Below are 21,206 nucleotides of genomic sequence, written 5' to 3'. Positions count from 1 at the left end.
GGCATGTAGAGGTGGGGTTGTGCTTGCGCCTGCACTGTCAGTAGCATGCCACTGCATGCGATGCATGTATCATTAGCATGCTAGCTCTCCACCCCTGGGTGTGAATTTTACTATGCTAATGGGGCTAAGGTCACCCTCAGTGGACTCTTGGGTGCTAGGGTGCATGCGTGAGCCCAGGAAAGTCCAGAGGTTGCAGAATGTGGATCTTGATGGCCTCTATCTGATCCTCCTAGCTTACCAATTGGTTAGGGGTCTTATCTTGTTAGGTCAGGGGCCTTGCAGATGTCCCTGTCTCATTAGGCTGGTTCTTGTCTCAGAGGGAAGGTGCATTTGGCCCCAGACGTTGTCTGAACAGGTAGGTGCAGCAAGGAAGAGAAGGGAACAGATCCACGGTGCTGCTATTTTGGAGGAAGGAACCAGTGTGTTTGGAGATGAATTAGATGTCGGGGGAGGACAGGCTTAGTGACTTGGGATGGATGGATGGTGCTGTGGATACAGTCTGCAAGTCATTGCTCTCTCTTCACGTGGTGTTCCCAGCCAGTGGGTGGTGACTCCTTTCCCTCATCCAGTCCCTCTGGCCTGGTCCAGGGGAGTCAAGTGTGCCCCTAACACCTCACCCTGGGCTGAGGGGTGTCTGAGGAGCTGGGAAAAAGACAGCCCAGGAGGAGCAGCCTGCCTCCTGAGTCCCTCCACTGAAGCACCAACATGTTCCTGGGGGTGGGGTTGGCAGGCAGTCATTCTGGGTCTGGGTCCTTCCTTTCGATTTACATTTGACTGGAGGTGGGAGGGTGGGGGGCTTTTTAGAGCAAGTTAAATTCTCTGTGACACTATCATATCTGCCATGCCCAGGCATGGAGGGTAAGTGGAAGAGAAGGGGGCCCCTGGCCCTGCAGCAGTGAAGGGGCCCAGAGGGTCGGCATGGGGGACTGGTGGCCTTGGTGGTCCGGGTACGCAGCACATGGAGGTCTGTGAGGAGGCCTTGGCAGCACATGGGAGCCCCACACATCCTGGACCAACCATCAGTATTGCCTGAAGTGCCCAAACCAAAAGTGACACTGACACCCTAGGTGGGGGGGGCAGGCCAGTGACCCCACTGTGGTGAAAGGAGAATTTGGACACCACCAGCTTAGCTGACAGACCCCTCTGCTTTTTTTTTAAATGCTCTAAAGTAATACAATTTGGCATGCATATAAATGTTAACACATTTTATGTTAAATCTAAAAGCATGATTTATTCAGACACATGAATTTACTAAAATTTGTTTCTAAATTACTGATTTTTTAAAAAATATTTTATTTTTTATTTTTCCTTTTTCTTCCCAAAAGCCCCCAGTACATAGTTGTATATTTTAGCTGTGGGTCCTTCTAGTTGTGGCATGTGGGATGCCACCTCAGCATGGCTTGATGAGCAGTACTAGGTCTGTGCCCACGATCCGAACTGGCGAAAGCCTAGGCCATCGAAGCAAAGGGCATGAACTTAACCACTCGGCCATGGGGCCAGCCCCTAAATATTACTGATTTTTGTTATCAGCTGTTGGGCTTTAAAATTTGAGCATCTTGGCTTTTGCCATTTTGAGGATCAGCAGAATGTTTGGAAGAAACATGAGAAAATAAAACTCTGGAGGCTTCCCCCAGCCTTCCAGAATTCCTGGCTTTCTGCCCTCTCAGCCCCTAGTGCCAACCCTCTGAGCCCGTGGGGGCTGAGGGCCAGGGGGCTGAGGCCTTGGGGACTTCAGGAGGTGTCTGGCCTGGGTTTGGTGGAGGGGGTGGGACAGGGCTCCTGTGAACAGGGCATCTGGTAACGGGCCCCAGGCCTGGAGCTCTATGCCATAGGCATCCTGCAGGCTCTGACCAGTATCTGAGCCCTCCTCCCTGTCCTCCCAGGGCTGAGGGCCACCTGTCGGCGATGTGGGGTTGCTCTCATTTGAGAGTACCCATGTCAAGGCAGAATGTTCCCTCTGCCTTCCTCTATGGGCCTGATGGCCTCTGTGATGTCTGCCCTTGGAGGCTGGTGACCCAGGCTCTGAGAGGGTCAGGGATAGCCTGAGATATACTGGAAGTCACAGTGGGCCACCCAGGAGCCTGGAGCAGGCATTGTGTCTCCTTGTAAACCATGTCAAGGAAGCACTTCTACTCATTGCTGACAATCTCTGTGCCAAGGACAGGTGTGGCCCAGCCAGGTGGAAGAGAGGGGTTTCGGTGGGGTCAGGGAGGTTGTGATGTCTTGGTGACCTTAGGGGAGGCATTAGAGGAAGAGTCAGGTCCCCAAGGCCTGGCTCCTGTCTGGGGGTGGGTGCCTGCAGCCCCTGAAGAAACCTAGGAAGAAGGAGCCCAGGAGGAGGTCCTGGTCGGTCCTCCTGGGTGGCCAGGCTGGGTCTGAAAGGTCCAGCCAGCCAGTGAGGGTCTGGAGTTGTGAGGCCTCCCCGGCTCCAGGTTCATGTCTCTAAGGTGTGGGGGATTCAGGTCCTGAGGTCCCCCCAGCAGGCACCTCTGGACTCTGCTAGGAAGTGCAGGCTGCTCTCTGGAGGGGCTGCAAGGCTGGGGGGCTGCTGAGCTGTGTGCTTGGGAGCCTGTGCTGTGGGCTTGGGAACGTGTGCTGGTTATCACATGCCCAAAGCCCTGTGTCCATTTCTGCTCCAAGGAAGTCAAGAATAGTGACACCTGAGCTACCCACCCTGAGGCTGTCATAGGGTACAGGGTGGGGCCCAGCCAGAGCCGCATACAGAGCAGGCTGCGGTGTTGCTGGGGCTCTCACTGGGGCCGAGCCATCCTGGCCTCCAGCCCGGCCCCCTGGTCCCCCCTTGTGCCATCCACAGCCAGTTGACTTGGAGCTTCTCTAACTTTGGAGGCGTCTGAGGCGGGCATCTGTGGGGTGTGGGCCGGGCCCCAGGAGTGGGGCCTGGGCAGCCCCGTGTGTTGAGGAAGGAAGGCAGGGCCCCCGCTCCCTGGGCCCGACCCCATAGCTTCAGCACCTCCTCCTGCCTGCCCAGGCCACATGGGCCCATCAAGTGGAGATCGGACTCCAGGGCCCAGGGCTGTCCTGCTTCCTGGCTGCCTCTCCTGGGGGGCCGGTGGGGACTCGGACCTCTGCCTTGTTGCCCATTCTCAGGCAGCCTCCAGGCCCACCCGCCCTGAGCCCCCTCATGCAGGGCCCCCAGGGTGCCCTGCCCTCTCTTAGGGAAGGGAGAGGGGCTGCGGGATCTTGAACATTCCAGGGTTTGGGGTTGGACCTGAGCCAGGGTTCAGGGAATGGGGCCTTATGTCTGGAGGGTGGGATATCGCACACTCAGCCTGCTGGCCTCAGCTGTAGGGTGGGGTGAGTGGCTAACCCCGACTTTGGTATTGGGGGTACCTCTTGGAGCCCCTATGAGCCATCTCCTCCATGCAGGAGTGGGTGGAGTTTAGCCCCTCTGGGCCAGGTGGGGCCTGGGCTGTCTACCCAGGAACGTCCCTCTTACTCTGGCCCTTAGTGCCACTGACGGCAGTCACCTTCACACTGATGAGACTGTGTGGGAATGAGGGTCCCAGAGGGCCCGGCCAGCTTATACCATGAGTGCTGTGCTGGTCCCCAGAGGTGAGCTGAACAGCAGCTGGCATGAGGTGTCACTCAGATGGGACAGCAGGAATCAGCTGCTCTGGCTGGCAGCCTAGCCCTGGGCTAGCCTTTCGGAACCCTCTCCCACTCATCCCCAGACTCTGGCCCTGCAGGTCTCAGGTCTGACTGGCCTGGGGTCTTGGGACATCAGGTATTCAAGAAATTGATTGAGTTCAGGCCAGGAAGGCCTGGCCATCTCCTCCGCCTGGGGTATGTAGTCATCCCCAGACAGCTTGTGGCTGCCCTTGGATCTGCCTTCCAGCCTCCCCTCCAAGTGCTGGCCTTGGCTTACACCTCCATCTTGCTGGTCTCCCTGCCTTGGTCTTGTCTGCTGCTTTGTGAGACTGGGTCAGGGTCCCCGGGACTCAGGTGACCTTGGCTTCCCCTGGAGTCCTGGGAAAGATCTGGGACTGGAGTTTGTCAAGCAAGAAACTATCCAGTTTGTTTTGCTTTTCTGAGTCCCTGCAACCAATGGGTCAGGGCACTCTGTTGGGGAGAGAGGAGTGGGTGGGCCTAGGGTATGACCACTTCTGCTGGTCAGCAGGGATCCTCAGGGCTTCCTGAGTGGGTGGGCAGGTCTCATTGGCTCAGGTGGATGACTAACGCATGCATGGGGGACCACCTCCTCGAGGATGCCAGCCTGCCTGCTACAGTCGTGGCAGAGACTGCGGTTGTGTCCTGGTATCTGGGTTTTATCTGGCGTGCCCAGCTAGATAAGGGACTGCATGTCCCAGCTCCTTGCACCTGGTGCTGCTGTGTGCCTGTGTTCTGGGCAACAAAATGGACACAGAAGTGTATGACACCTGGGAGCTGTGCTCTCCTGCTGCACCCCCTGCTTCCCACGGATTCCATCTGGAAGCCTCAGTGGCACCATGGACCCTGAGAGGTGACCTTAAGGAGGGTAGCCTGCACCTGGATGGAGCAGGCAGATGGAGTCTGGTTCCCTGAGACCTTGATGGTGACAGAATGCCCGGACTGCCTTCTCTGGCCTTATTACTTGGCAGAGAAATAAACACCTTTCTTTTTTGAAAGACTGTCATTTGGGCTTTTCTGATGTGCGCAGCAAGCCTATTGGAGAGTCTTTATTCCATAGCAGCTGTTCCTATGGCCTGGGGCTGGGGTTCCCTTAGCCTGTGACCTGCTGCCTGGGAACCCTTCCCCACCGTGCAGGCAGTCGGGGGGGCTTCACCTCAGCCCTCCCCCTAGCAGGGTCTCCCTTCCCTCCCCATGTGGCTGCCCTCCTCCCTTGTCAGGGCCCTCTCTAAGTTCTGGGTGCAGCTGTCAGGCTGAAGGGCAGTCCCTGTGTCCACCATCTGGGTTTCAGTTGAGCCACACCGTTGGCCCAGGCAGGACTTTTCCATGGCCTTGCTCTTAGCCCGGATGTGGGTGTCTGCCCCTTGGGAGCCCTGGACCAGGCTGTGTAGGGTCTCCTAACTGCTGTTGGGGGCAGGGCAGGAGTTGAGTCCTGGGGAGGGCTGCGCCTGGCAGATGCAGCAGCTGTTTGGGACCAGCATCCCTAGGGACCATCTGAGCCTGAAGGTCTAGAGGAGAGTGGAATAGGAAGTCAGGGGCATGAAGCAGGCTGGCTCTCCTGATGGGGAGTTCAGCTCCGCACCCCTCCCACCCCCCAGGCTTAGAGCTGTCACAGCACAAACCAAACTAGCCAAGGCCGGCGGTGGGAGGTGGTGTCTGAGGCCTCACTCCAGGCTCCTCAAGGACTCTCAGCTCCAGCATCAGCTTTCCAGCAGCCTCCAGATGACCCAGGGATGCCAGGTGGACCCTAACAGTTGTGCCCCTTCTGCTGCTCCTAGGGTCCCTCTGTCATTCCTGCAGTTGCCCAAGCTCTGTGCTTGGGTGCAGCCATGCACCCCACCCATGGACACCCCAAGTCCTCTGGGCTCTCCCTGACTGTGCTGTGTGCCTGCCCCTTGTCCCCACTGTTGCAGCCTCGCCTGTGCCCATATCCTCCTCCACAGCTGCCATGTCGTCCACCTAAGAAGGCTCTCTGACCATGACAGTTCCTACTTTAGTCCTGCCAGTCTCCTCTGCACTCATCTCTCCACCTCGTCACCCACCAGTGAACCCACCTCTCCCTGCACTGACGCAGTCTGGTTTGGCGTGGGTGTGCCTCACACATGCTGTTCCTTCAGTCCTGAATGCCTTTCCTCATGACCTTTTTTCTGGCATCAAAGGAGGAAAATGAGAACTTTCTCAATCTTTAACATGTGGGCTTAAAAACAAGCCCAGGCTGCCCTGCAGGAGGGCTGTCAGGCATGGACACATGGCCAGGCCGTGATGGCCTCTACCCTCCTCCCACGACATGGCAGATCCAGCCCAGGTGCAGCAAACCGGCAACCACCAGGCAGCAGGTTGGCCGCTCAGACTGACCTCTTGGGCAAGGTTTAGGACCAAAGGCACCCCTATATTCATTTTTTATAACATGGAACTAAATGATGGTAGTTTCAAGAACTTCAAAGGGACTAAAGGAGTTGCTGAAACTATTTGCAGCATTCATAAACTTTGATACTGATAAAAATGCAAATTTGAAACTCCCAAATGAACCAAAGTGATGAAAACAAGTCTTTTCTAAAACTATGAATTCTAAAGGAATGTAAAAGACACAGAGATTCGAATCACAAAAATTTAGAAAGCTGTAAAAAATAAGTGCATAAATGAAAAGTGAGCTGACGTTGAAGGAGCATCTTCTGGAAAATGGCTTAAAGCCCATGAGTGGCCCTGGAGCCAAAGGCCTCCTGCCCTGCCAGGTCTGCACCCTCCTACACCAGCCCTACACCCCCCCTCACTGCAGATGAAGGATCTGTCAGTTGGTTGTTTCTCTAACCTGCTTTGCCCCTTGCAGTTTGGGTTTGTTCCTTTGTACCACAGCAGCGAGTTCTGTAAGTTTACTGGAGAGTGGGAACAACGAGCTCAGGCTTTTGCGTCTGAAACTTGAACAGGAGGCTTGTGTTAGGACTGTGGGTGAGTGAGTGGTTCTGTGACCCCCATCTTGTGTGTGACTCACAGACCCGGGTCACATTTCCTCCCAGCCTTTATTTTCTGGACAAAGTCACCACCTGTTGGGTGCATCCTCCACAGATGGCCACTCAGCCCGACAGTGATCCCTGACTGGCCTCCCGGCCTGTGACTCCACAGCAGGCCAGTGTTGGGAACGAAGGACTGCCATCCCTCCCCTCTCCAGCTGACTCTGGAAGATGCTGGTGGGATGATACTGGGCACAGGCTTGGCTCTGCCTGGTGTAGTGTCCACACTGAGAAGCAGGGACTCCCAGGATGCCCCCAACTGCACAGAAAGCCAAGACCTCAGCGCCAAATCATGGCCAGGATCTCCCTCATGGATGGTGACAGGCGACCTTCTGTCCATTCTGGGCAGCCTGGTGAGCCCAGATGCCGACTGTCCCGCTGGCTTCCTGTGTCACCCCCAGGGAACCTCTGTGCCAAGTGCGAACGTGGAGATGTCACTGGGTGCTCTCCTTGCAAGCACTTGGGGAAATTCAATCCTGGGGTCAGCTGTGGCCTTTACCTACATGGCTCTCTGCCCAAAGACCCTGAGGCTTGCCTGCACGGACTGCCCGACCTGCTCTTGGTTGGGATCTCGAGTTCTGGAGAGCGGGCTGCGGTGACTGCTGTAGACGTGGATGGTGGCATGCTGATTCCTGGCATGAGAGTACTGACATGCCTGGTCCGTACTGTGCCTTGATTCTCATATCCGTCATAGAAAACAGTGATTAGAAATAAGGGTGCAGATTAAGATGAACTCAGAGGGAGAGGACGCCCACCTGTGTGACCGCTCACCCCACCCGTGCCGACTCCTCACGGCCCCTCGTCCTCGGTGGGCGGCTGCAAGTGGGCAAAGCTCAGGAAGACCTGCTCCAGTGAGATCTGGCTCACGGAGTAGTCGTCCACTCCGTACTTCTCCTTGGCCTTTTCCAGAATACCAAACACCTTTGGGAAGCAGAAAAGCCGCTGTTAACAAGCCCAGGGCCTGGTTCCTTGGCTAGTCTGGGAGTCTTTTGGCCGTAAGGGGTGGTAAAGCCCTGAAAGATCCTACTCCTGCCCCTGCCTGGTCCGTGAAGCACCTTCAGGAAGTCAGCCCCAAGGGGTGAGCCACACTCCCAGAGGGAGGAGGTGGGCTGTGCAGGGCCAGCAGGCACAGGAACCGGGTTTCCTCCTGACTCTTCCCAGGTCAGAGTATGACCCTGGCAACCTGTGTTCCCTCTCTAGGCCTGTTTCTTTTTTTGCACCAAGTTTTTCCCAACTCAAATATTTTGGGTGTAAAACTCCAAACCCAGCAGGTATTAGGGTGAGTGTTAGAGCAGAAACTGCAAGTGATTCTTCCTTGGAAAGAACCTAGAATTACCAAAAAAGGCATGACCACTGAAGGGACCTTCCCTAGCTCTAGCTGAGGCCCAGTGGGGCTCGTGCTCACCTTCGCCCAGCTAAGGTCATTGCCAGGCAGGTGATAATGGACCATCCCTCGGTGTTCATCTTCCAGGATGCTGCCTGCATAAAGGAGAGACTGTGTCCCTGTGAAGGCCTAGCCAGAGGGCCAGGAGAGGGTGGCCTGGGTCTACGGAATCTCGGCCCTCATCCCAGGGATCAGGGATGTGGGACTTGCAGGGGTGAGACACAGACGCCCTCTGCTCAGCATCACATACCTGGGAAGGTCAGGTCCACAAATGCCTTGAACTCCTCTAGGACCTTCTGCTGCCCGTCACTCCGGACCTTGGCCTGCAGGGAGTAGCCGCTGCCAAACTTGCTCTTGAGATGCTGCGGGCTGCCCAGGCACTTGAACTGACCCTGTGCCATGATGGCCAGCCGGGTGCACAAGGCCTCACATTCCTCCATGCTGGGGAGAGAGGGTGCTGGCCTGACACAGGGCTGGGGGATGCTGATGCCTGCCTTCCATGGCAAAGCCCCGTGCAGATGGGAGGGTGTTGATGCCCAAATCAGGCTCTTCCCGACTCCCGAGCTCAGAGTGTAGCCCACATGGCAGAGCCTGGGGACTCTCCTCACAGACTCTGCACCAGCTGCTGACAGGTCTTCTGTCCAAGTAGCCCCTCCTGGCCCACCCCTCCCACAGCCTTATCCCAGCTCTTCCACAGACCCACAGAGATGCCGGCTCTACCTATGGGAGGTGATGACAATAGCCTTGCCAGACTCTCGGGCCCTTGCCACGGTGTCCCAGAGCAGGCGCCGGGCCACAGGGTCCATGCCAGTGGATGGCTCGTCCAGGAAGATGACTGCAGGCTCTCCAAGCAGGGCAATGCCAGTGCTCAGCTTCCGCTTGTTGCCACCGCTGGGGGCCGAGGGGCCGTGGGGAGAGGCAAGGCTGCTAATTAGCATGGGCTCCCCGGGTCCCAGCAGAGGACGGGGCCAATGGTCACAAAGTGCCCCAGGTGAGGAGGGATGAGGTGAGTATGCCTGCAAAGCCCACCTCACAGAGTTGGAGGCCCCAGAGAAAGCCATGCCCAGGGCATTGGTCCATGCCCCCAACTAGAGCAGTAACACCATGTCTGCACCTACGGGGGCCTTACAGGGTCCTGATATCACCGCTGGCTGGCCTTGTCTCCAGGTGGTGGGAACCGGCAGGGCAGCCCTCTTACCTAGTGCTGCCTGGGTCATACTACCAAATCCCTGGTCAATCCTAGAACAATGTGTGGGAGCCCGGCCCTGACCTATGTGGCTGCCCCCAGCTCTATGGTAAGAGAGACCCCGACTCCACACTTGGAAGACTCCTGGGGTCACTGCATTACCAGGTCGGGGGCTGGGGGAGATGGGGCACAGGTGCACCTGTATGTCCTGACCAGCTTGTTGGCATGCGGCTCCAGGAGCAGGCCCCGAAGCGTGTTCTCTACGCAGGCACCGATGTGGCGCTCGGGGATGCCCCGGAGCCGGGCGTACATGACCAGCGTCTCCCGGCCCGTCATGTGGTCCAGCAGAGCATCAAACTGGGGGCAGTAGCCGATCCGCTGCCGCACCTGGAGTTGGAACACAGCCCGGAAGGCAGAAGATCAGAGGAAGCTTCTCCAGGTTTCTCACAGTGGATCTGTCCAGGGTGGTCCATCAGCTGGTGCACAAGCTGGACACAGGAGGGGCTTGGCTAGCTCAGGGAGTCCATGGGCTCCCATGCCGCCCACACTGAGGAGTCAGAGATGCCAGAGACTAGTCCACTATGGACAGCATGAGGGAGGGTTGGTGCAAGAACGTACTGATTATACAAAGTCATCATCACCATGTGAATGTCTGCTGATGAACCGCCCCTCATTTACGCATCAGGTGTGTAACAAGCACCTACTGTGCGCTAGGTCTTTTCTTTCTTCTCCCTCTAGTCAAAGAGATGTTCGCTGGCAACACTGTTGCAGTGGGGCATTGCCTGGTCAGACAGCGTGGCAGCTGGTCTCTGAGCAGGTGGTCCTGTTCATTCAACAGAGCCAGGACGCTGCACAGCCATCTCCCTGACTACCTTCAGCCACTGGAAGGGGACAGGGGAGCCTGGGTTCTGTGGATTCTAGAGATAGGGTTTCTTTCTCTTTGCCCTCCTTGGGGTTCTTAGGCTTCCAGAATTTGCTTAATCAGTTTGGAAACATTCTTCACCATTGCCCGGTCAGTTATCACCTTCCCACATTCCCTCCTTTCCTGCTGGAGCTCAGATGAAGTCTATTTAGAACTTCTCACTCTCTCCTCCACTTTCTAGATCACATTTATAGTTTTCTCTTTCCTGCATATATTTTCAATCTTGCTTATTTCTTTAAACACAGTAAACACAGCCGTTTCATAAGCTGGGTCTGGTGATTGCAAATCTGCAGTGGTGGGCTTGTTTCTCCTGGGGGCCCTTGTGTCTGCGGGTTCTGGTTGGGAGGCCCTGTCTCCTTCATTTTTAGCTGTGCATGGCTCATAGGCCTTGAAACACTATTTAGTCGGTGGTTCTTCAAGGTCTAGGACGAAGGCCTTCCTCCAGAGAGGGTGTGTGCTGCGGTCTAGGGGCACAGCAGACTAGAAGCCCTAGCTGCCAGTTCAGGAGATTTCAGGAGATGCTGTCACTCACAGGAATGGGCTCTTCTTCGTTCCTTTTCCCAGCTCTGCTCAGCACACAGGGAACCTTCCAAGCAATCCCCAGGGTTGGTGGGAGAGGAGGGCAGCCTGGTTCATCCTTACCCTACAGGGTTGCCATTTGGGTTCAGCCCCACGTGGGGAAAGTCTCTTATTACACTGCCACAGGGGGGCCCTGGCCTTTGTTTCTGCCCCCTTCACTCAACAAGGCCCCTAAACCCAAGCCTGAGTTGCCTGGAACACAGTGCGCCCTCTGTGCAGTAGTGCCTCTCAGGGCTCACAGATTTTGACCAGAGTTCCTCTCCATGCTGCGGGCTCTGTGACGCTCTTACCGATGTGGTTTATCATTGATGTTTTATCCAGCTTCTGGTTCTTGGCAGATGCACGGTCTGAACAGTCCAGGGCTGTTCATTACTGTGAGTCTACACACACACACTAAAGAGAGCCTGTTCTTTGGGGCAGTGGGGCAGTACTGTGAGCACTACACCCCCAGGTCCAGAGAAGTGGCTTCTCTGGGAGGGCCCCAGTCTCAGGCACCAGGCAGGTCTGGGCCCTTCTGGCCGAGGGGGCCCTTATCTTTCTACCCTTTCTCTCCTCTCCATCGCTTGCTTAGCTCTGACCCCTGGTCACTACCTCGACCAGCTGTCCATGAACTGTGAGCCAGAAACAAGCCCCATCCCTACCTCCAGGGTGCTCTCTCTTCCCATCTCCCTGGTGGCACCCACCTTCCCGATGTCAGAGCTGATGCTATAGCCCCCGACAAAGGCGTCCCCAGAAGTGATGGTCTCCTCCCCAGTCAGCATTTTGAAAGTCGTCGTTTTCCCAGCTCCGTTGAAACCTAGCAAGCCGAAGCACTCCCCTTTCTGGACTGCGAGGGAGATCTTGTCCACGGCAAGGAGGGGTGCCCGCTGCTCGTACACCTGCAAGGTACCCAGGAGAAAAGAGGAATGGGGAGGCCTGGAGATGGCAGAGAGCCAGCTTCCAGACAGTGCAGGCCGACCCTAGGAGGCCCAGTGGAGTGAGGGCCCACCTTACCTTAGAGAGCTCCTTGATAATCAGAGGTGTATCCAGCAGAGAGTCCAGGCTGGGGGCCAGGATTCGGTTCCTCTCGTCTACCACGTCCTGGTCTTCAGGAAGCACTGACGTCCGAGTGTACACTTCCATCTAATTGTTGTGAAAAAAGACTACGACTGAACTCCAGCCAGAGGGCTCCTTTTCCATGGGAGAAATAGGTCACCGGGACTGCTCCCTCCAGCTCAGCCCCACGTGTGCTAACGCAGACCTTTCACAAGGAGAGCAGGGTGGACTTCGGGGCTGAAATTCACATTAAGGAGAGAAAAACTGCCGAGGAACAAGGACGGCGCAGGACTCATGGGGTAAACTAGGAGACTCCTCTGAGGGGTGTGGGAGATTTTAATAACATGGCCAGAAACTCCTTAGAGAAGTCTTAATATTTTAGAGAAGCCCATTTGCCCAGGGTTAATCTGTACATCCAGGGCAGTCTCAGCAGGTTTTGCGTGTGTGTTTGTGGGATGCGATGCATGTGACAAACACAGGGCACTGGCCCATACTGCCTCTGCTGAGACTGAGGACCCCAAGGCCCCAGGCTCCCCAACTCCACAGCTTCAGGGTCTTGGGACTCAAGAGCACCTGGTGACGTGAGGACCATGACTCCTTCCTAGGCTGGGAATGCTGAGGTGGACGTGCACCCTGGCCATGGCCAGGTGACAAGGCCCTCCCTGCGTGTGGGCCCAAGGAAGCTGGACTGTGGTAGGAGAGCCACTCACCAGCGCCCGCCGCCTCCGCAAGGCACAGATGCAGGTCTTCAGCCTCCACAGCAGGTCCGTCTCAATGAGGAAGAGCAGGGTGAGGTAGGCAAACCCTGACGCAGCCATGGAGGTCACGAACCTGCCTACCCCAGGGGCGTTCCATGCGTAGAAGTTCTCCTGGTACTGGATGTCTGTGTGGGCAAGGAGAGGGCACTGCACCCTGCACCCCAGGCGCCTCTGTCTAGGCCCACCAGGCGCCTGCACCCTGGCCCTCTTTTTTCTTTTTTTTAAGGTATAATTTTGGTGAGGAAGATTAGCCCTGAGCTAACATCTGTTGCTAATCTTCCTCTTTTTTTTTCTCCCCAAAGCCCCAGTACATAGTTGTATGTCCTAGCTGTAAGTCATTCTAGTTCCTCTAAGTGGGATGCCACCACAGCATGGCCTGACGACCGGTGTGTAGGTCCACACCCAAGATCCAAACCTGTGAACCCTGGGCTGCTGAAGGGGAGCACGTGAACTTTACCACTTGGCCACGGGACTGGCCCCCACCCCGGCCCTCTTGACAGAGGCTGAGAAGGCACAGGGTCCATTCATCTTTGGAGAGTGTGACCCGTGTTTGTCACTGCCACATGGAGCCCCAAGCACTTCCCACGTTTCAGGGCAGTTCCCGCCTTTTGAGGGGCACCTATGATGAGTGACTGAGTCATGCCCTCACTCGCTCATTCACACACTGGCTTCCTCGTGTCATGGACTGCACTGAGAAGTAGGACAGGTAAGATGTGCCCCCCTCAGGTAGTCAGGGTTTAGAGAGGGGATGGGCACGCAGCAAAGCAATCCCAAGTAGGTCCTATGAGGTAAGGAAATGGCTGGAACAGAGCAGAGACTGAGCCTGTCTGCGGGACGTACAGGGCTCACAGAGGTGACAGCTGACCACCTGCTGAAGACTGTTCCAGGCACAGAAAGGGCATGTGGTGGGCTGAATGGGAGCCCCAGAAAGACATGTCCACATCCTAAGCCCTGAAGCCTGTGAATGGCCTTACTTAGAAATAGGGTCTTTGCGGATGTAATGAGTTAAGGTTCTCGGGGGAAGATCCTGGATTTAGGGTGGGCCCTAAATCCAATGAAAAATGTCCTTACAAGAGAAAGGCAGAGGGACATTTGAGATACAGGCACACAGAGGAGGAGGCCACATAAAGACAGAGACGGAGACTGCAGGGATGCCGCCCCACAAGCCAAGGAATTCTGGGAGCCACTGAAAGCTGGAAGGGGTGGGTGTGGGTGGGATCAGGTGGAAGCTGGTCAAGGAAGTGGGGACTGCCCTGTGTGTCTGAGAGCTGTGGAGGCAGTGAGGGGTGCCCAGCCCAGGTTTGAGTGGGGCCTGGGCTGACCTCACAGAGATTAAGGGTCAGCTAAGCAGGAAGGGGGAGCACATATCATTGGGCGGGGTGGTGAACGCTGTCTTCTGAAGACCCTTCTGGTGCCCACACCCAGGGTCTCTCAGTGCTGGGACCAGGGACCTACTTAGTCACACCTTGGGCCCAGAGCCCCCCAAGAGAGCCCCTTTGTGGTAACGAGGGTCGTGGGGATGCTCTGGCCAGTCCTCAGGGAGAAAGCGGAGAGGAAGGGGCTGCCCTGAGGGAGGGCCCAGGATACTCACTGTATTTCTTGCAGTAGTGGGCCGCGACCTCAGAGGAGGTGCAGTACCTCCTTGTCTCGTAGTTCTCGTAGAAGCTGCTGACTGCCATGCCCAGACAGTGGTTGGGCAGCACCAGGAACACACGGTCCAGTGTTCTGGAAAGTTCTTCTAACTTTACCGCTGTGGAGAGAAGGCACAGAACAATTAGTGCTGGAAGACATACCACGCCTGCCCCCAAGGACAGCTCAAATCAGGGGAGGCAGGCTCCCAGTGTTGCCTATACACTGCGTGTGGGGTGGGGCACCCGGCTGGGCATCCCCCATTGATCAGCCACCAGGCCTTGCCATGACTGCACTTCCTGGGGGGGTGGCCCCAGCCACTGTCAGAGCTGCAGGAGAGGACATGCAGATGCCAAGGCAGCTGGCCAAGCAGGGCCACCTTGAACACAGGGACTAGAGTGTGACCTGGCCTGGAGCCCATGTTGGCACCTTCCCCGGTCTGGGCGGAGCAGCAACATGAGTGCCCAGGGTGTGGGGGAGGAGGGGGGTGGTTTCCAGGCTCCCACCTGGGATGCGCATGATGGTGACCATGAGGAAGGTGGCAATGCCCGACAGGATGTTGAATATGGTCAGCCTTGTGTAGGCAGTGGCTGCCCCCGAAAAAAAGAAGTTCATCAGGTACATGAGGGGGATGATGGCCCAGCCGTAGAGCAGCAGCAACAGCAGGGCGTCAGCCACGTGGCCATCCCGGGTAAAGGCGTGCACGTCGAAGGCTTTGAACACCACCTGCAGCAGCACAGAGACAGCAGCTCTTCTTGCCCACAGAGCAATGCAATGAGCCCAGGCCCATCAGCCCACAGGCCAGGTCCATCTCCTGCGGTGGTTTTCAGCCCTAGGGCCCTCCCTGATGAAGGTCCCCCTTCTCCCCTTTGCTGACAGAGCTATCTCAGGGCACCCCACTCCAGGGCCCTATCTACCAGAGGAGACAGATGGGGTGGGGTGGGGGGTTGCCAGGGTGTCCTCAACTGTCCTCCTGGAATGGGGGCTGAGCTGCCAGCATGGAGCCCAGGGTGGCTGCTATCTGCGCAGGGGCCCCCAGGCAAGCCCCCTGGACAAAGGATCCCGGCACCATGGGGCCCTCACCAGCAGCAGCAGACTGGGGACGAGGAAAGACATGAGGTCCCACAGCAGAGCAGAGAGCCAGAAGGTAGCCACGTGGACTCCACTCACAAACTGGACGTGCTTGGCCTGGATGGCCCTCTCGCTGACTGCCAGGATGGAAAATGTGCTGGCCAAGAATGCCATGGCGAAGAGCAAGTTGAGGGCAATGTCAAATCCCTTCCGGCCCCTGTGGGGTTGTGGTGGGGACAGAGCAGGTGAGGGACAGAGCACAGCATGTCTAGGCAGGAGGGGTCCTTGGTCATTACTATCCAAAGCATGCAGTGCAGTCGCCCAGTCGCTAAAAGGGATTAAGAGAGACTGCAGGAGCTGTGGGGGTCTCAGAACCAGGAAAATCCCACCTCCCTGGAGAACAGTTCCTCCTCTGGACTTCCTGTCCCCATGAGGTAGGGCCACTCTCCCAGTCACCTTCAATCTGTCCCCTGTGCCCCCCACGCCCCACAGACACTCAAGTGATGGCACCACCTGTCGATCTGCTTTTCCCACATCTCCTAAGACCCTCTGCCTGGTTCTCTCTGTACTGCCCTAGTCAGACCCCGACTGTCGGGTGCCTGTGCCACTGCAGGAGCTCATTCCCCCATCAAGTGCATTCTGCCTTCTACATTCAGTTGTCAGCAACAGCTTCCAGGAACCGGCTTTGATAGCATTATTTTGTGGCTTAAAAACTTCCTGATGGTTTCAACAAATGGTGCTGGGACAACTGGATATTATTTCGACAAAAAAGGGAATGAACTACTGATACATGCTATAGTGTAGCTGAACCTTGAAAGTGAAAGAAGCCAGTCATGACAGGCCACATATTTTATGATTCCATTTATATGAAATGTCCCAAACAGGTAAATCCACAGAGACAGAAAGTAGACTAGTGGCTACTTAGAGATGGAGTAGAAAGGAATGGAGAGCGACTGCCAGTGGTCACAGAGTTTCTTTTAGGGGTGATGAAACGTTCAATAAACTTATATTGTGGTCCAAAGTACATGGAAAAAATCTGGCCTCACAGAGACATGTAGTTGGAAAAGGGAAGTGTATTTTAATAGTCTTTTCAGATGACCGTGGATATTATTCTTTGATACCAAAACTCAGCAAATAGCCATTTCTTAAAGGTTAGTTGCAATGTGAAATCTGAAACCATATCAATAAATTTCTTGTACTCTATAAAAAAATTGTATTGTGATCCAACAGGTACATGAAAAGGTGCTCAACATCACTAATCATCAGAGAAACGCAAATTGAAACCATGAGCTATCGCCTCACATCTGTTAGAATGGCTGTCATCAAAAAGTCAAGAAATAAGTGTTGGCAAGGATGTGGAGAAAGGGAAACCCTTGTGTACTGTTGGTGGGAATGTAAATTGGTGAAGCCACTATGGAAAACTGTGGAGGTTCCTCAAAAAGTTAAAAATAGAGCTCCCATGTGATCGAGCAATTCCATTGGGTATTTATCTAAAGGAAATGAAAACACTAACTCGAAAAGTATATGCATCCTCATGTTCATAGCAACATTATTTACAATAGCCAAGCTATGGAAACAGCCTAAGTGTCCACTGATGGATGAATGGATAAAGAAAATGTGGTACATATACACAATGGAATATTATTCAGCCATAAAAAAGAAGGAAAGTGTGCCATTTGTGACAACAAATGAATAAACCTTGACGGCATTATGCTAAGCGAAATACATCAGACAGATAAAGACAAATACTGTAAGATCTCACTTATACATAAAATCTAAAAAACAAAACAAAACTGAATTCACGGATACAGAGGACAGACTGGTGGGTGGGGAAGCAAAATGAGTGAAGGGGGTGAATAGGTACAAACTTCTAGGTATAAGATAAATAAGTTCTGGGGATGTCATGTACAGCATGGTGACTATAGTTGATAATACTGTATTGCATATTTGAAAGCTGCTAAGAAAGTAAATCTTAGAGTTTCTCATCATAAGAAAAAAAAATGTTTAACTATGTATGGTGACGCATGTTAACTAGACTTACTGCGGTGATCACCTGGCAATACATACATATATCAAATCATTATGTTCTACACCTGAAACTAACATAACGTTACACGTCAATTAAATTAAAAAAAATTATATGGCGGTGATGGCTCCATGACTCTGAATATCTTAACAACTATTCAATGGTACACTACAAACAGGTGAACTGTATGGTAGGTGAATTCTGTCTCCTAAACCTGTTAAAACAAAACCCAAAGTCCTGCTGCCTGGTGACAGTCACCACACTACGCCCGACCTCCTGAGCCTTACTTTGGGGTCTCCTAGTCCAGAGCCCACCAGGATGCGGCTGCCACTTCTCGATACTCCCAGCACAGGCCCGCACCTACAGCTGCTAATGACCGTGCCCAGTTTTGAAGGCCCTGTAAGCCTGTCTCTCCCTTACGTCTCAATCGGAGGGAAGGCCCTTCTCCAGCACTTTGTGCATCATTTCAAGGCCCTGCAGTCTGCTCCATCGCAGTATTTATCTTTGTACTAGTCTGTTCCTAGCATGGCAAGGAGAGCAGATGACTGTCGCTGTGTCTCTGCTTTTGGGGTAGGCATGGAAGGTGGCAGAAGGGGAAGGAGACACTGTAAGGCACAGGGCACAGTCTAGAATCAGGGTGAAGATGAAACCACTCCCTATTAATTAACTGCCCTGAAGTGGAGTGACTGTTCTGAAATTAACTGATTTTTGTGGCTTCCTCTGGATGGTCCCCAGAGTTTTGGGGGCTCTGTGACCAGGATGAGGGAAAGTCCTATGCATATGATGGCATGATAAGACCTAAGGAGAGAGATGCCCAATGGGTTCCCTGACTTGAGGCCACTGAGGGGCAATGACACCTGACCTCGCTGTGTTCTGCTGTCGTCGCTCACACACACAGCTGGGTGCTGCCCTGGGCACAAACATGTGCTGGGACTCCCTGGGGACAGTGGCCAGCAGGAGCCAGGTGCAGATTTGGGAAGAGGCACTGCCACTCTCCAAATCCTCAGGAGTCCATCATGGGGACCATGGTGTAAGTGGGATGGGGTCTCACTACCTTCTCTGCTATCCAAGGAAAGGACGAGTATGGAAGGCTGGGGAAGACGTGGGGTTCCCTGACCAAGAACCGGAAACTTGCTGAGGGCAGAAACTATGCTTTATCCACCTATGTGGCCCTTGGTGGCAGCGGCAGCGCTGGAGGTGGTCAGTTCTGATGAGAGGTCCTGACCTGATGGGGGCGGGGCCCTGATCTGACAGGTGGAAGTGGGGTCCTGGCAGGGCATAGGAGGGGTGGGGGCGTGGTAGGGCTGTGCACATACTCATTGAACTGGTCCTTTGCAGCCTGCAGGGCGCTCCGGGGCTGCGGGTAGTTGGAGACCACGATGGAGGCCTGAGGGCCACACAGCAGCTTGAACAGAAGGTTGTCCATGACGGCCAGCGCGGTGGCTGGGGAGTGGTAGGCCTGGTTGTTGAACATGGCAGTGACCACTGTCCGCTCGCCAACATCTCTGAAGGATGCGGCCACCAGGCACCGCTCGTTAAAGCCGCCCCCCTCCACCGAGGCCCTGAAGATCAGGAACTCCTCCAGGTCACCTGGGGGGCAATGGCAGAGTCAGCAGTGCAGACGACTGGCCCATGGCCCACATTCAAGACCCAAGCTCTGGGGCGCTCTGAAGGCCTGGAGAACCACGGGAAGGGCATGCCACCTCCCGCCGCACAGACAATGTCTTGGCCATGGAACCACGTTGCGGGGCTGCAGGCCCTGGGTGAGGGGGCACCTTACTGCAGTCACAGGAGGCTGAGCAGGCAGAGCAAGCTCTTCCTTCTGTCCTACAAACACCTCCTGAAGCTAAAGAGAGCCACAGAGATATAGGGACCGGACTCAGACCAGGGTCAACGTGGCTGGGAGGGGGCTGGCTCAGGAGAGGGTGAGGCTCTACAAGGCAGAGCTGTTGAAACCAGGGGACAGCCTGGTTGGGCGAAGCCCCTGAGGTGCTGGTCAGGCACAGGGCAAGGAGTGGCCCCAGGTGGGCTTGGACCAGCCCTCAAGACCAGGTGAGTGGTTGAAGGGCTACCTCCAAGAGGTGCGATTACACAGGACTTTCCCCTCTAGTTGTCTGTTTTTCTAATTTTTCTAGAATGAATAAGTACCCTTTTGGGACTGGCCCCATGGCCGAGTGGATAAGTTCGCGCGCTCTGCTTCGTTGGCCCAGGGTTTCGCTGGTTCAGATCCCGGACGCAGACATGGCACTGCTCATCAAGCTATGCTGAGGCAGCGTCCCACATGCCACAACTAGAAGGACCCACAATTTAAAATACACAACTATGTACCAGGGTGCTTTGGGAGAAAAAGGAAAAATAAAATCTTTTTTTTTAAAAAAAAGTACCCTTTTATAATCGGGGAAAAAACAGTTTTCAAAAAATGTGGCCTGAGGGAGCGAGACCCTGGAGGAAGAGCTATTTTCTTGCTGCCCGGGTGAACTCCAGCAAATTCTCACTTCAGGCCTTAAATTCTCTGGGCCCTTGGGCTCTGGGCAGCCCAGATGCCCGATGTTCTCCTGTAACCCAAGGGTGATGGCAGAAATCCCAATTCCGCCTGCAGGCGGCACAGTCCTGTTACCTCTCACTTCGCTTCTCACTATGGTGTGAAGAGAATGCCAGTTCTGACGAGGGGTGCTGGGGTCCACTCTACGCTCCCAAGTGACCTTAGGTACATTAAGTACAGTTCCACTAGAGCATGTACACACACTGGCCAGCCCACAGCTGCCTGAGTGGCTGCACAGAGCCAGCATCGCACACGCATTCTTCACACACCCTTACTGCTCTGGCTGCACCTCTCACTCAGCTGTAACACAGGGACAGCAATGACACCTACACTGCAGGACCCAAGGGTCATTCAGGGGACAGGGATGTGTCAGTGAATCCTAACACTGACAGTCACAAAGGCTTCCACCAAGGCCCGCTATAGCTATCATTACATAAGGTAAAGGGTCAGATGTCCTTAAATATAGTGTAATAAAATTACGCAGTGAGGGCGTCAGAACAGAAAGGCCCCACTTGACGAGATGGGCAGGCAATTGGGCCTTTCAGACGGACTCAGCTGGGGCGCCTGCAGCAGCATTCTGAATCCCCCAAAGCCACCCTGCTCCATGAGAGCTCCGCGATCTTTGGGCAGGATGGGTGACAGTCAGGAAACAAGGCTGGGGGACACACGGAGGTGACAAACAAGAAACAAGGGCGCCCGCTACTGCCTCAGTAGGGATAATCTGGGTCATGATGGCTGTCAGGGGCAATGAGCAAGGACTCTGGCTGCCTGAGCTCCCTCCTGGCAGCAGTGCCCACTGCGGTGCCAGCTCGTTCTAGGCTGATGGTACATTCAACCTTCTCCAAAAGAGGAATTTAACTCCTGCCAGGATTTTCTGACCATTCAGTGTGCCGAATTTCAAAGATGCTGGCCAGGAAATGGGAGGGAAGCAGGAAAACGAGAAGATTTTCAAACACATTCCCTTTAACCAGAGTGCGATGCCTGCTCTAAACCCAGGGCAGTGTCCAACTGCCAGGGCCAGGGACAGTTTTGGTTTTAGGATGTTGGAAGAAAACACTTTGCCACATTAAGGCATATTGTGACCAGCCTAGTAAACAAAGAAAAGGTAACATAAAAATCATCGAAGTTTCCATAGGCAGTATGCTCTTTGACATTGGTTTAGCAGCATTTCTTCAAATACCATGTCTGACCGAGCAAGGGAAACAACAGAAAAAATAAACACACGGGACTACACCAACTAAAAAGCTTCTGCACAGCAAAGGAAACCATCAACAAAATGAAAAGACAACCTAACAATTGGGAAAAGATATTTGCAAACCACATATCAGATAAGGAGTTAATATCAAAATATACAAAGAACTCATACATCTCAACAAAAAAACCCCTAAGAACCCAATTCAAAAATGGGCAAAAGATCTGAACAGAGATTTCTCCAAGGA

The 21,206-nt window shown here is 54.6% G+C and overlaps 1 protein-coding gene across 5 annotated transcripts in view; it reads right to left on the bottom strand.

The window, feature by feature from the left end:
- Nucleotides 1-6,625: 6,625 nt before the first annotated feature.
- The window catches only part of ABCA3 (ATP binding cassette subfamily A member 3), a 53,013-nt gene continuing 38,432 nt past the window's right edge, over nucleotides 6,626-21,206 (bottom strand). For all 5 annotated transcript variants that reach the window (XM_070568715.1, XM_070568719.1, XM_070568716.1 and 2 more), the window contains 12 exons: nucleotides 18,542-18,815; nucleotides 15,212-15,416; nucleotides 14,635-14,854; nucleotides 14,091-14,249; nucleotides 12,452-12,624; nucleotides 11,700-11,828; nucleotides 11,390-11,584; nucleotides 9,405-9,592; nucleotides 8,740-8,910; nucleotides 8,270-8,460; nucleotides 8,041-8,114; nucleotides 6,626-7,556 (listed from right to left, as the gene is read on the bottom strand). In XM_070568715.1, the coding sequence (XP_070424816.1) occupies nucleotides 7,425-7,556; nucleotides 8,041-8,114; nucleotides 8,270-8,460; nucleotides 8,740-8,910; nucleotides 9,405-9,592; nucleotides 11,390-11,584; nucleotides 11,700-11,828; nucleotides 12,452-12,624; nucleotides 14,091-14,249; nucleotides 14,635-14,854; nucleotides 15,212-15,416; nucleotides 18,542-18,815 (2,111 nt within the window). In that variant the 3' untranslated portion in view covers nucleotides 6,626-7,424. The remainder of the gene's footprint in view (nucleotides 7,557-8,040; nucleotides 8,115-8,269; nucleotides 8,461-8,739; nucleotides 8,911-9,404; nucleotides 9,593-11,389; nucleotides 11,585-11,699; nucleotides 11,829-12,451; nucleotides 12,625-14,090; nucleotides 14,250-14,634; nucleotides 14,855-15,211; nucleotides 15,417-18,541; nucleotides 18,816-21,206) is intronic.

The sequence above is a fragment of the Equus przewalskii genome, chromosome 12, assembly GCF_037783145.1.
Source record: "Equus przewalskii isolate Varuska chromosome 12, EquPr2, whole genome shotgun sequence".
NCBI lineage: Eukaryota > Metazoa > Chordata > Mammalia > Perissodactyla > Equidae > Equus > Equus przewalskii.
The sequence above is the reverse complement of the archived record's forward strand: the minus strand, read 5'-3'. Positions and strand labels throughout refer to the sequence as shown.